Source organism: Biomphalaria glabrata, chromosome 3, assembly GCF_947242115.1.
Source record: "Biomphalaria glabrata chromosome 3, xgBioGlab47.1, whole genome shotgun sequence".
NCBI lineage: Eukaryota > Metazoa > Mollusca > Gastropoda > Planorbidae > Biomphalaria > Biomphalaria glabrata.
This window is the reverse complement of record NC_074713.1, coordinates 22,278,926-22,297,319: the sequence shown is the minus strand read 5'-3', so window position 1 is coordinate 22,297,319 and position 18,394 is coordinate 22,278,926. Positions and strand designations below refer to the sequence as shown.

The window sequence follows — 18,394 nt, the reverse complement described above, 5'->3', positions numbered from 1 at the left end:
CCCGACGCCAAAAGCGTTTTCTTGCTTTTTTCACTGCAGAAACGCATTCTCCTGACAAGTACAGCTCTTTATTCATCAATGGATTTGGGGGCGAAACCCGACGCCAAAAGCGTTTTCTTGCTTTTTTCACTGCAGAAACGCATTCTCCTGACAAGTACAGCTCTTTATTCATCAATGGATTTCGGGGCGAAGCCCCGACGCCAAAAGCGTTTTCTTGCATTCTTCATTGCAGAAACGCATTCTCCTGACAAGTACAGCTCTTTATTCATCAATGGATTTCGGGGCGAAGCCCCGACGCCAAAAGCGTTTTCTTCTTTTTTCACTGCAGAAACGTATTCTCCTGACATCTACAGCTCATTATTCATCAATGGAGTTCGAAGCTCATTATTCATACTATTAAAAAAGGACCTTTTGAATAATGTTGTACTTGAAAATTATCTTAATATGAATTTATAGGCCCTTAATACATTGCAAATAAAACCGATTTGTTCCTTGAAAAGATACCCCACATATTTAGATTTTTGCTTTGGGGATCGCCGCCGAAAAAAAAATTATTCAATAAATAGTATTCAATATGATTGAGTTCTAAATTGTGAATTATAGTCCCAAATTTATTTAACTAGAAAAATATCAGATTGAGTAAAGGTTGGTAAAAGGTGACTATGAAAACATTATTTGAGTTTATAACTCATCTCAATCATGGCTCTAATACTGAAAAATTTCGTTTGAATTGTAACTTTTCCAATGCAAAGTCTTACTTAAAATAATTATGATAAATTCATGTGAAATTAAATAAACTCTGTCTGGAAATGGGAGGAGCGGTAGAGTGAAAACGATTAATCCTCGCTCCTTTAATAATTTCTGCTAAAGATTGCATTTGGCATTAAAGAATAGGGGTTGGGCGACTCAATATAAGAATTTAATTTATAGTGTATATAAATTATGATGGGGGAAATGCGATTGCATGTATCGCCCTTCCCTCCTGGTACAACCCTTTTTCAATTTTTAAATTTACTAATGATACTATTTGAGATTAGATTGTGGTATGACAATATACAATGGGTCACATATCAATACGTAGTTTATATTATATAGATATTCAACTAATTTTGTTCACAAACTATGATTCTCCACAAAAATAGGACCGCCCCCCCCCCCCCAGCACTCAGAGGGCTAGAGTGGGGAGGGCAGTACATGCAATCGCCCCCCACCCCACCGAATCGGCCAAAATACCAGAAAGGGAGCGACATAATATAAAATGTATATATTAATTCAACTAATTTTGTTCACAAACTATGATTTCTCCATAAAAACGGACCGCCCCCCCCCCACTCAAAGGGTTAAGGTGGGAAGGGCAGAAGAGGTATTCGTCCCCCCCCCCCACCAATCGGCAAACAGGGAACGACATAATATAAAGATCGGTTAAAAAATCAATAACAAGTCTACACAATATAGATATTACATTGATTCTATTAGCAAGCTGTGATTTCTACAAATTAATTGGACCGCCCCCCCCCACTCGAAAGTGTATGGGGAGGGGGGGGCGGGATTGATACCATCGCCCCCTCCCGACCCCACCAATCGGCCAACATACTAGAGGGGGGGGCGAAATAATCTAAAAATAGGTTGAAATATAAATAATTTGTATTTATTTTTAACATAAGTAATAAATTCGTATACAAATTGTGTGAATTCTATAATAAAATTCGCCCGCCCCCCCTCCGGGGGGGGGGGGGAGTCGGCCGAGTGGGGGGGGGGGCGATCGCCCCTACCGCCCCCCCCCCTGGATCCGCCAGTGCAAATAGGTGTTGTTAATTGTGATCGTCGTTAACGCTTGTTTTCGTAGAAAAGTTTCTGCAAGCAACACAGATTACAAATCAATAGTCTACATCACTTGAAATGTTACAAGCAGGAATGTCTAGCTTTGTAAGTCCTTCAATTCCAGTTGCAGCTCTGTCTGGGCATCTGATACAATGTTCAATCTGAACACGATCATCATCACATGGTCCAGACTGAACAGCTAGTCTATACTTGTGGCACCAGCAGAAGTCACTCCAACTAATTAGGCTACTCCCGAGAAAGATCCTCTGCGATGGTCAAAACTTTATAGACAGGATTTCGTCAGTGAAAGTCTCATGCATGCTTCTCATGTTAATAACTTCTCCGATTTCAAAACTACTATTTGTACTGAGTATAATTACGAAGACTTTGAGCGGTATCAGATGTCAGCGGCAATAGAAAACATTTCAAAATTTCGTTTGTCAGTTTTGAATGGAGATTTTTATACATATCTTTCACTTGTTAAGTGTTATGAGAAAAGCTGGCGGTTTCAACTGCATTATTCTTTTCAGGAATCATTTCTTCCATCACTGCTAGCAAACAATTTTCTATGCATTCGCCGTGGGGAAATGGCTTTGTCTCCACTTACAATGTGAACAGCCCTACAGCAAACTGTTTCTTTTTGGTGAATATTCTCATCAATCCTTCACTCTAAGTGTAATCTAACAATTGCGTTTGAAACTAAGAATACGTTTGGTTTCATTTAAGGTGTTCAATGTTATGTTCTTTAAAAAGAGCCGCTCTATATTAAATAACATAGGGAAAAATTATTTTTTTTTTTTGTTTGAAGAGGTGATTTTCTACACGTACACTTTGTGCCGACGTTTCGGTAGGCCGTATATGGCATCAGTGATATAAAATGTACACATAAATTGTTCAACGATTATATAATTGATACCTTGATTAATTATCTAAACATAAATACATTTAGTATTTTTATTATCATTTAGGTCATTAATGTACAATTATTAATTTACAAGCCACATGGGCAGAATTTTGAGCTATACTGTACAGTCAAGTAAAATTAATACCACTACATAGTCAAAACAATAGTAATTATAATTCAGTTTTTTTTTAAATTTCCATAGCATGTACTAGTGTATTTATTATTTACCGAGATTTTGTTACTATGTGTACTAGCGTATTTATTATTTACCGAGTTTTTGTTACTATGTTTACTAGTGTATTTATTATTTACCGAGTTTTTGTTACTATGTAAAATGGTGCAAAAAAAATTAATGTGTGCTGTTAACCTATTATTTTCAGTTTCAGTGGGAGGTAAAGGCCTGGATATCAGTCCTAGTGGAGCCTAACATGGTCATTTAGTTTTTAATTTAGGCTTTATTAGTACAGTTGACAACCAACTAGCAATTTAAAGACATTTCATCCTAAGATTAAGGACCATAAGATTGAAATCTACTAAACCTGTCGCCAAATGTTTGCATTAAAATTTTTTTAAAAAGTAATCGTGTACACAACTTTAAAAGTGAGTACTCTACTATTGTGCACATGTATTTAATGTAATGTTGGTAATATAAGGCCCATACATAATCAGTAACGTGAATATTTTAATACACTTCATTGCTTACCCATACAAACAAATGAGTAACATGAATAATTCAATACATGACTTCATTTCTCCAATTTATTGAAACACAAATCCCATTCATTCTCTCATCAAACACCAATCAGTTCAAAGCAGTTCAATATATTTATAGATATATACAGATATTTGTTTTTTTTTTATTCATCAATGATATTGTTACAGTGCAGTTAATTGTTTTATGCTTCTCGGAAGATGAACAACCAAACATGTTTCATCATAAAAACCCACAATAAAACAAAGAGTTGGAGATATACAAAACATCCGCTGGAAACATAAGGAACATGCACAACACCATTAGTCTAATTTAGGAATTACTTCATGAACCTACTCAATGTTTGCAATTAGCAAACATCTGAAATTTTTTAAGCATTAAAAAAAAAAACAAAAAAACTTTTTTTTATACTACTACAAATGAAAAAGGCCCCAAATTGGAACAAAAATGTGTATGTGTATATATAGATATGCATGTATATCTGACTGTATAACTAATATTCAAATGGTTTTTAACTGAATTTTAAAATGTACATATATTAAAGTAATAGGTAATTTTCTTTCAAGTAAAGGACAATTGCACAAAATATTAGATCAATAACAAATCAAACTGGGCACTGTAGCTACTTGTACAATGAACCTTATTCCACTGTAAACAAAATTACATCTTACAACTAAGTTTCACAAATTAAACGCTCAATTTTTCGGAATGTCTTCATAAAATGTAGTTTTAGTTTCAACCGATAGACAAAAGCGAACAAATCATAATAATGGTGAAACTTGTCAGACATTCATGATTTCTACCACTGTGACTGGGACAAAAAGAAACAAAACACTATCACATGGCACATAAAAATGTTGCATGCAAATCTCTACCACACACAGCTGCTCACACATACAATTGCCAGCACAAACATGGACCACAGGCTATGCATAATTGCAAAAAAAAAAAAAAAAAAATGAGTACTGAAATGAAAAAAAAAAATAAGGGCCCATTAAAGGAAAAAAAAAAAAAGAGGTTGAAAGCTTAATGTTCTAACAACCCTCAATATCACATCATACTCTGCCTTGATGTTCAAATATTTAGAACATCATCTATCAAAGTGGGGGTAAGAGTTGTAAACAAAAATCCAAACATATAGAAAAATGTGAGAAAAAAAAAAAGTCATTAACAATGAATTCACTAGTAAACAGAAATTTAAAATATTAATGTTGTATGTCAATGACATAAATAGATCCTAATGATAATCTGGTATGGATTAATAAGATAATGCAAACAATGAAGGGTTAAATGAAAAAAAAAATCTTGTTACATAACCATCACAAGTTCCAGGGGGGGAAAAGACTTTGCTAGCACACATTGATCTAAATAACTGATGTTGTAACAACATCTGCTTGTTGAGAAACAATCTCATCTCCACACCAGAACACATTGTTGTTGAAACAAAATAATGGCCTTGAATTGGGATTATTTTCACTGACATTCTCTGTGCAGAATATCAAGTGAACAATGCTTAGTAGATAAACATATAGGCAACATTGGCTACCTGTTCACTTGTTATATACACACACTTGCAACATGCAAACATAAATTAGAAAATACATAATGAATGTACAGAAAAGATTTTTTTTTCCTATTAGTTTTCAGGTTATCTTTTAATTGCTTGATATCAGTGACCTTCAATTTGACTAAATTTATCTTAGAAGAAATGTTTTTGGGGGGAAAACTGTGTGCCTCATACTACAGCAACATTGTTTAACAATATGTTCATTTTGGCAAAACAAAATTGGAGGGGGTAAAAAAAACAAAAAAAATAGTAAGGCAACACAGTATGAAAAACTAAACCTGATTTAAGCATTTTCTAGAAAAGTAAAACCTGTCCCATTTCAAAGTTTAAACAAAAAGTGTTATGTCAACAAAATAAGGCTGATCTACAAAATAAGATAAAATTGATGTTAATTCAATTTTCTTTTGTCTGTTTTTTTGAAAAAGAAAATAGTATTGAATATGTTGCAACTGCTTAGTGCTTAAATATTGAAATAAGACAGGTAAAACCTGATTTAGTAAAAAAAAAAAAAAAAAGATTTTCTTGAGAAGATTTGCTCTGAACATAAAAAGCCCCCAAAAACATAATTTAAAAAAAGGTACTCATTAACAGCAGCCACCTTTATTTGCATTCACAGGAGTGCTAGAATTGATCTTCACACTTGGTTTACTGTCAGATGCAGCTGTCATTGGGCCCATTCTGTTCTTAATTTCTGCCGCCATGGTCATAAATGCTTGTTCTACATTGGTAGCATTTTTAGCACTGGTTTCCAAGAATGGTATACCTAATGTGTCTGCATATTCCTATATAAGAAAGATAAAAATTGTGTACATATTATAAGGCAAAATGAATAAAGTAAAGTAAAAACATTTGTACAGAATCTTTACCTTGGCTGTAGTAAAATCAACAACTTTTTTTGTTGTCAAATCGCTCTTATTTCCTACTAATAACTTGTTGACATTTTCACTGGCATATCTGTCAATTTCTTGAAGCCACTGCTTCACATTATTGAAAGACTCCTGTTGAAGAAAAAAAAAAATGCAACATTCATATTCCTAAAAACTATTTTGCATTTTGAAGTAAACTAAACATGCATACAACTAGTATTAGTGTGAGCACAATTGGGCTAATTAAAAAGAATTTTTTTTAAATATATAGTGATATACAGGCAACTTGCAAACTTGCACATGGCTCAAGAAAAATTGGTTGCTTCCCCACCTCCATTACGTGGATGTAATAAAACAGGACCTAAAAACAGTGAACATTGATACTGACCATTGGAAAGACATAGCCCTAGAACTCACTAGATTGAGAGAGACGGTGACCAAGAAAGCTATGGACAGTGAAAAAACATGATCCTTTGCTCTGGAAGAAAAGTATGCCATATGAAAAATGGCCAGCTCATCTACCCCCAAGGTGAAAGCCACCTTAACATGCGATATATGTGAATGGGAGTGTCTCTCCAAAATAGGATTACACGATCACATGAAAAAGTGTTCGGGATGAACCATAGTCGTTCTACGACTGAAGGAGGCCAACAAAATAGTGATAATACAAATATGTAACTTTTAATTTTGACTTTAGTGTTTAAACTCTATAATATTCCTGTTATGTAATCTCTAGAAACTGAATAGGCATGTTTTAATTTTATACTTGTTCTAATAAAGAATTTTTTTTTCTGGTTGGTTTGTATCTGGCACAAGTCTGAAATGAACTATACAAAAGCTAAATCTGGTGCATCCCCTCTATGCAATCTAACAAGATTGTTTCAATCAGGCCAATGACCTCAATAACCAAAAGAGAAGGTTGGAAATGTGCACAAGTTTTTAGTTTTTATCACAAAATTCATTACACTAGATACCCACTGTAGCTCATGGTAGGATTTAAAAACAATGATGCTAAGTATTATTACATCAAAAACAGTAGTGAGACATTTTCATATGAAATGTATAATTCTTTTCTAAAAAGGTGATACAATTTTAATTCTCTTGGCTATAATTGTTACAACATGTTGATAATGGGAGAAAATGTTAACTGCTCTATCATTTTTAAATTGAGGGAAAACGTAAACTGTATTTGTCTTTTAGAATGTAAAACATAGATCTGCTTATAAAATTGCCTTTGTAAAAGAAAGCTTTATATAAAAGCAAGAAAACCATTAGAAAAATTGCAATGGAGAAGGCAAGGTCATTTTCTACAATAACTTAAAATACGGTACCAATAATGGAAATTCTATAATCCAAGACAGACATAATTGTTAGCCGAAAAGCAACTCCACTTCTGTTGTTCACTTTTCATAAGAGAATGCAGACTCTGCTACCATTGTAGGTGGACAAAGAAACAAAGTCGCAAAGCCTTTGCAACAAAACTATGTATGTTTACAAGTAATGCAAAAACAGTTCATTAAAAACATTTTTTTTCCTAAACTAGAGGAAAATACTGTCCAATTTCATAAATAATTGAGCCATTATTGCAATGTCATGAATGAGTTAACATTCAAAAAAAAAAAAAAAAAAAAGGCAACAGTGCAATGGATGTTAAAAAAAACAAATTCCTTTAATTTTGATTAAGCTCAAAATACATTTTTTTTAAAATTTAGATCTACATACATAATATATATATAAATGTTTAAAAAAAAACAACTAAAAATATATTTATTAAGGTATCAGGTAGTATTTATTCAGGAACTAAGTTACATTTGTTATTAGTAATTAGTTGACTAGGTCAAAGTAAATAACAGTGATGGGAACAGACTTTTAAAAAATTTTAGGAAATGTTGTACACCCCTGGCCTGTCGCGCGACTTAATAAAAAGATTTTGCTAAATTTTTTAAAATTATGTAAATTCATTTTTTTAAATATTTTCTTTAAATAATGTTATATTACATAATAACTACACTACATAATCTTGACTGCACACAATATATATTTCTCACTAGTAAGATCTAGATCTATCTAGATCTACTTAAATCTAATAACTTGGATCTACATCACTAGTGACTCTAGATCCAATATATTATTATATTCTATCAGACTCTGTAACTCACTCTAGAGACTCTAGTCTAGTCTATAGTCATGTAAAGTAGGCCTATATCTTCTATTCTAATTCTATATAGATGGCCAGTAGGCCTACCAGATCTAGATCTTGTAATAGATCTAGATGTCTAATCTAATCCCATTTGAACTCATGGAGTCGGCAGGCAGGGTTCAAATTAGAAAAATCTAGGGGCCATCATAACATGGCAAAAAAGAGCATAGCGGCACTGTTTACTGCGTGCCTAAAGGCAGCACGGAAAACCAACTCCTAGATACCCCAACCCCCCCACAAATGAGATTGGACCAAAAGTGCTCTGAGCATGCTATAAGCATGAAAGTAGCGCTATATAAAAGCTATAATAATAATAATTATCATTATGACATGATGCTCTCAAGTCTGATACTTTTCAAAAGATAGCAAGCAGCCACTGAAGTCTAGACGCTCTAGATCTAGGTCTCTAGATCAAAAGTATATCAAAAGTATTGAAATTAAAGAAACTAGATATCTTATCTAGAACAGATTTATCTAGATTGATTCAAATCACTCTAGACCTAGATAAAGAAGACAATACAATAACACGAGATTTAAAAAAAATAGAACTTTAACTGTGTCAAGACTGGATGTGCGCATGTTCAAAACAAATCAAATCTTATTTAGCATTCATCCAAAAATGAAAAATAAAAAAATCAGTTTTTTTTTTCATTAAAAAAATTAAGATTTTTTTTTAAATGTCTAGGAAAGTTTCTGATTTTTTTTTTAGAAAATTGGATCGAAGAAATTTTCGATATTCCGAAAATTTTCAGAAAATTCCCATCACTGAAACAAACAACAAGGTACAAATGAATGTATAATACTTATTTTATTGTATCATTAAATAAAGTATCACCTGATCTGTTACATCATAAACGACAATGATGCCATGAGCTCCTCTATAATAACTGGAAGTGATTGTTCTGAACCTTTCTTGTCCTGCAGTATCCCACTATAATTTAAAAATTACAAAAAGACACTACTAAGTCACAGCTAACACATATAAACAACTCTTTATAATTAAAAAGTATAATATAAACAACTCTTTATAATTAAAAAGTATAAGAAAAAAAAATGAACTACTTACAATTTGTAGTTTAATTGTTTTCCCATCTAATTCTATTGTTCGAATTTTCTAGAAAGAAAAAAAAAAAAGCACTGCAAAATATTTGACAGTAAAGCAATAAAAATGAACATTTATCTAAAATTTAAATATAGTTAAATGTCCTAAGTATTATCTTGAAAAAAATGTATTGAAACACTTACAAAGTCTACACCAATAGTACTGATATAGCTTTCTGTATATGTATCATCCTGCAATAAATATTTTTTTTAAGTTTACCAACTATTAAGTCAAATCTGGCTTATAATTACAGATTTAAAATATTAAATTCAGAATGATATCAAAATTACTTACAGCGAAACGCAGAAGCAAGCATGATTTACCCACTCCAGAGTCTCCGATAAGCAAAAGTTTGAAGAGGTAATCACTAAAATAAATAGAAATTTTAAAAATTTAAAATGCTTTTAAGCTGAAATTAACACTTGCAGTCAAATTATTTCAGGTGCCATAAGGAACTTTATAGTTTCAATAGGAAAATTTTTAGTCTTGAAGCAGGCATTTTCATATTTAGTTCAAGTTATTTAAATGGCTCAAGAGTTTGTACACCAAGAAGAAGTAAAGGAAAGATCACTCTTCTATTTCTGCAACTCAGACGAACTAGAGTTACCCTATGAAAAAAAAAGGGGTGGAGAACAAGCAGTATTCACCCGTCACAAAATAGAAGGGCCGGACTTAACCATTGTGACCAAGAAGTCATGGGAAAATCCCTCTTTATTTCTACCCCAAGTAGTTTTAGCTGAGAAAAAAAGAAGGGGGGGGGGGGGGGAGGATAACAAATAATGTACTCTGTATTCACTTGTCACTAAATAGCAGGGCCGGACTCAACCGTTGTGGGGCCATATGCGAAACGGATTTCGCTGGGCCAAGTTTGGGTAGGGATACGGATAATAAGTGAAATTTAAGAGTTTGTATACGAAAATAAATTTGTCTTTGCATTTTATTCATTCTTTACTACACACAGAACCACTTTACGAACTTTGCATGTAGTGAAAACATACAGTAAATCATAAAAATTTTATTTCCTACTAAGATCACACTCAATAGCAGGAATTACCAAATGTTTCAATCTACTATGAGAATTGTTGACCTCAAGTAATTCTTCATTAGTTTGAGGCGCGAGAAGCTTCTTTCACAAGACTACACAATTACGGGTAATGCATAATGCCATTTTTATTTATAGCGCGTAAGATTGACGTTTTCTATATTGAATGACACCCCAAAATGACAATTTTTGTCTATATATTTCATTTGTATGATTTGTATGGGTTTTCAATAGATTTTAATAATTTCTGGATATTTTCAGGACTTTTTCGTATATTTCAGGAGATTTCCAGGAGCTCCCGGTAAATCGACAGAAGGCTGCGGGAAATCTGTTATAAGTTATAAAATGGTTTAATTTAATAATTTATACACCTAGAATAAGCTCAGGTCCTTTGAAAGTGCGGGGCCCAATGCTGTCGTATAGGTTGCAATGGCCTAAGGCCGGCCCTGCAAAATAGCGGTTGGTTGACTAGTTAATTATTTTAGTTAATTAGTTATTTCAATTTCCAAGAAAAACAATGACACATAAACTAGAAGAGCTGAGAAAATCAAGTAAATAGTCAATGTACCGTATATAAAATCTAGACATGTCTAGTTTGTAGAGAGATAAAAAAAAATTGATAAACATAATGTTCTTTGATTTAGAAAAGCAAATGTAACATTAAGTATGGGTATCTTATTAAATAGTTTTTATATCATAGGCCATTTGATATCAGCCAATGCTATTTTCTCTTATGGACAATCGTCCACATTTGCATGGTTTCTATTTTATAATAAAAATTAATGTTTCTTTATGTTTTGTACAATTATAATGTTCAATCATCAAATTTATACTCAGGAAGGGAAAATCCTCAAAAAAATTTATGGCTTATGGTGCAATATATATTTGAGGAAACCAAATGGAGGACTTGCACTAACCAAGATATATATCAGCTATATGATACCCCCCTCCATAGTAACAGAAATAAAAAGGAACAGATTACATTGGGCAGGCCATGTCAACAGAATGTCAGAGAACAGAGGAGCAAAGATTATTCACTGACAAAAACCAATTGGCAGGCGTCCCAAAGGCAGACCACAAGCACAGTGGCTTGATGATGTAGAGGCAGATCAACTGCTTGAGCCCAGGCATGGAGACGTAAAGCCCAAGATAGATCAGATTGAAATATGTGTTGGAGCAGGCTAGGGCCCTCCATGGGCTGTAGTGCAACTTGGTTGGATGGAATGTTAAATCACAAGAGGAATCATATTTGTAGATATTATGTCATAATTATTATACTGCTGGCTTGTTTTTTAAGTTCGAAAGGCTATGCATTTTATATCTTTTTATCACAGAGCCCTTCAACTTGAGCTATTTGCCTGATTTGTGTCATAATTACTAATTACTGCAATTCACGCATATAACCTACAGGTTATACAAGTTTCTACAAAAGAATGGCAGCTGTGTGAGATATACAAAGGTGCAGGGTTTACAAAATTTATTTTACTCATAAACATGGCATGACGGAAACTGGAAATACGGTGGGTCTTTATACCTCCTATAGACACCATAGTTCTCTATGTGGATGTGAAATGTACATTGGAAATATTAAAAACCTCAAGAAATCAAATAGTACAATACATATAAATATTTAAAAAAATAAGCAACTTGATCTTCTAAAGTCTAAAGCTAAATTCCCTCAAATTTGTGAGCCATTATAATTTTTTTTAGTTCTAAAACAGGCAAAAAAAAACAACAAAAAAAAACTACATGCTGCTTCCTCTTTAAAAATAAAATACTGATGTTCTTAAATGTGTATGCAATTATAACTTCAACTTTCCGGTTTTACCAATTACATGCCTTAAGCAACACACTGACTAGAGCAATAGAGAGAATGACTTTACCAAATTTCTTCAAGTGTGGGTCACAGGTTATCAGATTTTATCTTTCTTTAACAAAAAATTGTCATACAAGCCAAGGATAAATTTGGTGTAGTTGGAAAACTTTGTTCTAAGTTCTTTTTAACAATGTAGGTTTAATAAAGTTTAATTAGTGTGTTGTTCCTTTTAAATTGTTATACAGCCTACATACATTAAAGAAATTTTCCTGCCATTCTGTGAACTAATTATTTATGAACCATTTGTTTGGTAAACTATTAACCAAGAACCATTTCTTTTTGCGCCATTAGCCTATGACCACTTGTAATGAAATTTAAACCAATTTGAATGTTTCACAGTAACACCAGTGAATTTTCTCAATTGATATGATATTTAGGGAGAAGTTTTTTTTTAAAAAAAAGGGGATTTAAAAGACAACAGTTATTTATGAGGTGAAATACAATGTATAAGTACAGTGTATAGCCTACTATAGCCTAGTAACCAAAAATAAAGCTCTGAATTATAATAAATGGAATGTTCACTGGAGAAATTGAGGAAATTGTGTATGTCTAGCAGTCTAGCTGGTGGAGAAGTGTTATGGAAGGAATAAATTATTAAATTTACCCTATTTAAGTGCCTGAATTTAAATGACCTGTTTTACTAGTTTTAGGGATAAAAAACATCTTGGGTCTTACATTAAATAAATTTACTAGACTAGATCTTGACTAGACAAAACAGTACAGTAAAAACTAGACCTGTAATTTACTATCAGTATCAGTGTAATTTAAAGTAAATTAAAGGATTAAAAGGTTCATTCTGGCTCTAGACTTAGTTACTCCCTAAAGTATGCTGAAGTTGACTGAAAATCTAGACTAGGCTAGAAATCGGCTAGATCTAGACTCTAGAGTTAGAGTAGTCTAGAATTAGAATCTAGATCTAGAGTTTAGACTTTAGACTCAAGAGACTGAAGAGTAGTTAGCGGAAAAAACCCGGAAGTGCAGAAGTAAAAAATGACCGATAAAGTTGAGATTGCGTTTTCGACTTTTTTTTGCATTGGCTTCACTTGCACATTTTTAACACATGTGTTATAAATGTGCAAGTGAGGCCAATTTGTTATCGATTACTTTAGACCATGGCCTATATAAAGCTTAATTACGGCTTTGTTTTAAAGTTATTTATAATTTTTTAATTTCTTATCAAAAATACTCAATTTTTGTTTTTAGCAATACAGGGTCCAGGAAAATGATCAATGATTCATTTTTTTTCCCATGGTAGATATCATGCCTGGCTATAATTCTGCCAAGTTTTATCTCGATATCTCCGTCGCATCGCTCAAAAACTTGAAAATACGGTTTACCATTGGGGGCTATGGGATTTTCAGAATTTACTGAATTTTGATAAGAAAATTTCGTCATCAATGTAAAGCCACTGGAGGCCATGTAAGGCCTAATATTCTGGATATATTCAAATAGATTTTATGTATTAATCGTCGTCGCATGAATTATAAAGCGTATTTGAAAAATAATTGTTTCAGACAATTTTGATCCCACTTTTTAAATATTTTGTTATTTTCTGCCATCAGAACGCCGCCATTTTGTCCCCGCCTCTCTGACAATTCTTGTAGATCTAGACCCGATAATTTGTTTATTACAACAATATTTACATTTTAAACAAGTAAAGTTCATAAATATAAATGAAATTAGATTTGTGAGCTAGAAATTCACTATGAATACTAAATCTACTATTAAATTTCTTATTTAATAAATAGATTTATCCTCTACGAAACTCAATTCCAACTTTTTAACTTTTTGAGCGGGGGTGTGTCTCGCTGGCTTAGCGAGAGAGACGCTCTCATGATGACTCATCTCTTTTGTTCCATGGCAACAATGTTAGGCGAAAACGACAAAAAAAAATTCATAACTTTCTAACTATTAGACATACAGTCATAATTTAAACACCATTGGAAAGTTCTTTATAAGTATTTTAATGATGTACTAACAAAAAATTGTTTTTTCAAAGATCAATTTTTTATTTCCCCTCCCTATGAAGAGTGTTCAGAGTCTTAGTCTTAAGTTTATTTTGACTGTTTGCATTATAGTCTGATTAGTATTAGAATTTAGACTTTTAGATTAGATGATTAGAATAAAAATTTAAAAATTAAGTAAAGACAGTGAAGTAAAAGTTTATTATTTATTATAATTTATATGATAATTATTGTTAAATTTATTCTTTAAATTCTACAGAATTAAGTTTCCAAATTTAGAAGATTCCTATTCCATCAATAGGAATACCGGAATGGGATAGACTGATTAGCAGATCGAGATTGTGACGGTGAAAGATTCATTGATTGTCACTGTAACTCAAACATAACTGCGGACAGACACTGTGAGTGTGACACTCGTCGTGACTCGTCACAATGAGTTAAATGAGTTCACTCACTGACTGAAAACGGGATCTTCATCTTGTCTATCTAGAAATCTAGACTCATTTCTTATTATTAGGCCTTAACGAGCCCCATTTACTTACTAGTCGGGGTTCATTGTGGACATAATTTGATCACACACAAATTATTGTAATTTAGGTTCGAATCAGGGCTGACAACTTCAAAACAGTCTCCTGTTTATTGTGGCAGACATAAATTTCAATACGCCTGCAAACAAAATGGCTTCCTTCTTCCGATTTCTCAATTTTCCTTAGAGGGATAAATGTAATTGTAAATGACGTCATACTAAAAACGTGGCAATGCTTGAGTTTCCGTATAACGAAATAACAATCATGGTAACAAATCTCAATGTCTAATAATCTAATAATAATAATAATAGAGAGAGAGACTAGATCTTCACACTAACAAAATAAATAAGATAGATTCTAATTGACTTTTCAAAGATTAAAAAAAGAAATTTCAACATTTTCAAATTGGTAGACTAGAGACCCCACATTCTTATTCTTCTATTTCCTTAAAATCCGATGATGTTCAATAGGTGAATATATGCACCATATGCTAGGACAAATTTGTACAAATGCTCCTTCTTCCCTAGTGCTATTAGATCATGGAATGGGTTGCCTGAGCCAGCCAGGAAAATCAATGACTTGGCAGAATTTAAGTCATTAGATAACAATAACATGCATAACTAGATGCATGACGCGTAGGAAGTGATCTTTTTTTTTTTTTTAAGTAACGTCTCTCTCTCTCTCTCTCTCTATATATATATATATATATATATATGGGGACCCGGGGGGGGGGGGGGTAAACTAAAAAAAAACCTTTGGCTACGCTCAAAGCATTTTGAGTGCGTTATCTTTTTTTTTCTTTTATATTGAGGTAATTTTTTTTCTAGCTGGCGGGGGGTTTAATCTCAGAACCGTTTTTGCTGCGCTCATAGATTTTAGAGTATATAATTTGTTTTTGTTTTTTTTTTATATTGAAGACGTATTATTTAGCTTCAAACCCACTGGATGCGGGTTTAAACTCAAGACTCCCTTTGGCTACACTCATAGAATTGACATGAACTTTGCAGTCCGCCAACTCCAAGAGAAATCTAGAGAGCAAAATTCAAATCTCTATAGGCCTACTGCATTCATAGATTTAACTAAAGATTTTGATAACGTCAGTCGTGAAGGCATTTGCCAAATCATGTCCAAATTCGGCAGCCCGGATCAATTCATAACAATGGTGCGCCAATTCCATGATGACATGCAAGCAAGAGTCCAAGACAACGGAGAATACTCCAAGCCTTTCCCTGTCTCAAATAGCGTGAAGCAGGGCTGTGCGCTGGCCCCAACGCTTTTCAGCATAATGTTCACCACCATGCTGAAAGATGCCTTTCGCATAGAAAGCATGAGTAGGTATACGATATCGCACTGATACAAGTTTATTCAACGCTCAAGACTCAAGAACCAAAGTAAACTACGACTGCATCAGAGACCTGCTATTCGCAGATGACTGTGCACTAAATACCTCAAATGAAGAAGACCTTCAAAAGAGCCTGTCTTTCTTCACTAACGCCTGCAAAAAGTTTGGTCTCACCATAAATGTAAAAAAGACAGAAGTGCTGCACCAACCTCCTCCAAATAAATCTGTCACAGAACCAGACATTCTCATAGATGGCCAGAAATTAGCAAACGTCAAAACGTTTGTCTATCTGGGAAGCACCATATAAGCAAACGCCAACCTAGATGATGAGGTTGACTTCCGTATTGCTCGTGCCAGTGCTGCTTTTGGCAGATTTCAAGAACAAGTGTGGCATCGGAGTGGACTCAGCATATCCACAAAACTGAAAGTCTTCTTCTTCTTATATAATACATACTTTACTTCAAAAAGAAGATGAATACGTCCTACGCGTCATGCATTGACTCAAATTCTGCCAAGTCACTGGTTTTCCTAGCTAGCTCAGGCAACCCATTCCATGCTCTAATAGCACTAGGGAAGAAGGAGTATTTGTACAAATTTGTCCTAGCGTATGGAACGAGGAATGTAGGCCTACCTTTATCTTTGTGTCTTTCTGAGTATTTTATTAAATTTTGTTTTTGTATTAGAAGATTATGGTTCAATATTTTATGTATAATTGCTACTTTACTTTTAAGTCTTCTATCTTGAAGGCTTTCTAAATTTAATGATTTTACTCTAGTCAAATGTGAATGCTGAGACAAGTCCCAAATAGCCAGTGGAGTCTGGAAGCGCATGAGGCGCCCTGACTGCACTTCCCCGTGGTGGAGGCTGTCCAGGCCTCAGCAGGCTATTATAGCACAGTGCAGGACAGGCCACTGTCCTGTTGGCTCATATTTCTCGCGGCTATGGCCAAATTTTGATTCCCCGCTGCGGGGAAGAAAAGGAAACCGTGCCTCATATTCTGTTTGACTGCCCCAGACTTGCTGATCTCCATCTCGACAGGTCTGGGAAACCCAAAATTCTCGACCTGTATGGCGACATTTATGCACTACGCAAGACAGCAGGGTTTCTGTCCAGGGCTTTTGCAAGAGAGGATTTGAATCTTTCAATCCCTCACTCTAATGGAGTTTGATGATGATGATGATGAATGTGAATATTCGTTTGTTATGAATCTCACTGCTCTATTTTGTGTCTGTTCCAGTTTCTTAATGTTTTCTTGAGTTGAGGGGTCCCAAACGGAGGATGCATATTCTATTATTGGCCTAACCAAGGTTAAATAACATTTTAGTTTTATGTTCTTATTTGATTTATAGAAATTTCTTTCAATAAACCCTAATGCTCTGTCCTCCCGTCACTCCTATATGCATCAGAGTCCTGGACCTTATATTTCCGCCTCACCAAAAAGCTAAACTCCTTCCATCTACGCTGTCTAAGAAGTATCCATAAGGTGTGTTGGTCCGACCACATACAAGACACAGAAATCTTAAAGCTGTCTAACATGTACAACATCAATGCGACAATAAAAAGGTCCCAACTTCGATGGGCGGGACATGCAGTCCGCATGCCAGACAAACTAAACGCCTTCTCTAACAACTTCTGTACTGAAAGTACGGAAAGTTGTGCGCAGGAAAGCGCTCCCAGGGATTCCAATACAAGCGTTACAAAGACACTCTCAAGAGCTCCTTCAAGGAATGCGATATCGACATTCACGGCTGGGAAGCACTAGCTCTCGATCGCTCCTCATCAGGGGCGGACTGGATGTCAAAATCGGCCCGGGCACTTCTATACAATCCGACCCAAAAATCTGTATATAGGCTAATATGATGGGCATCCAATTCTATATGTCTATCTGTCCTCAAAATCATTGTTAAGTATGATAATGTATCGATAACTGTAACATGCTCAATATCTTTATAAGAAATGTAGGCCATATATTGCTTTTTAATCGCTACTAGTAGCACTGTCTACGGTTGTAAGCTATTACATTATTTCGGAAAATGTCTTAGATTAAATTAGTATTACACTGTAGAGCATGGGCGTAGCCAGGATTTTTTTTCGGGAGGGGTTTTGGGGGGGAGGATTCCCCCCCCCCCCCCCCCCGCGGAAAAAAATTATATGTGTGTGTGTGTACATAATTAATCTTTATTACATTCTGACCCTTTCGGAAGACGTTTATTGTTTATTGTAGACTCCCCGCCCTTGCTATTAAGCGGGTCTGGGGGAGCTCGCAGCGCTCCCACAGCGCGGGGCGAAGCCCCGCCGCCGAGCACTATTTCTGGTATTGAAAGCCAACAAAATGCATATTCTGAGGTATCTACAGTGCATTATCTTGCTATTAAAAAGTTTTATTTCAAAAAGCTAATGTGCTATTCTTACTGACTTAGACCCTCTCGCGCCGTTCGGCGCATTTTCCGGAAAGCTGTTTCCACAACTCT

At 34.3% G+C, this 18,394-nt stretch overlaps 1 protein-coding gene across 1 annotated transcript; it reads right to left on the bottom strand.

Annotated features, from left to right (window-relative positions):
* Positions 1-3,470: 3,470 nt before the first annotated feature.
* On the bottom strand, positions 3,471-14,764 carry LOC106056849 (ras-related protein Rab-1A). The gene is made up of 7 exons (XM_056024006.1): positions 14,597-14,764; positions 9,467-9,539; positions 9,316-9,363; positions 9,137-9,184; positions 8,906-9,001; positions 5,871-6,002; positions 3,471-5,786 (listed from the first exon to the last, which is right to left on the bottom strand). The coding sequence occupies exons 1-7, from the start codon at positions 14,617-14,619 to the stop codon at positions 5,589-5,591; spliced, it is 618 nt and encodes a 205-aa protein (XP_055879981.1). The 5' UTR covers positions 14,620-14,764; the 3' UTR covers positions 3,471-5,588.
* Positions 14,765-18,394: the final 3,630 nt, after the last annotated feature.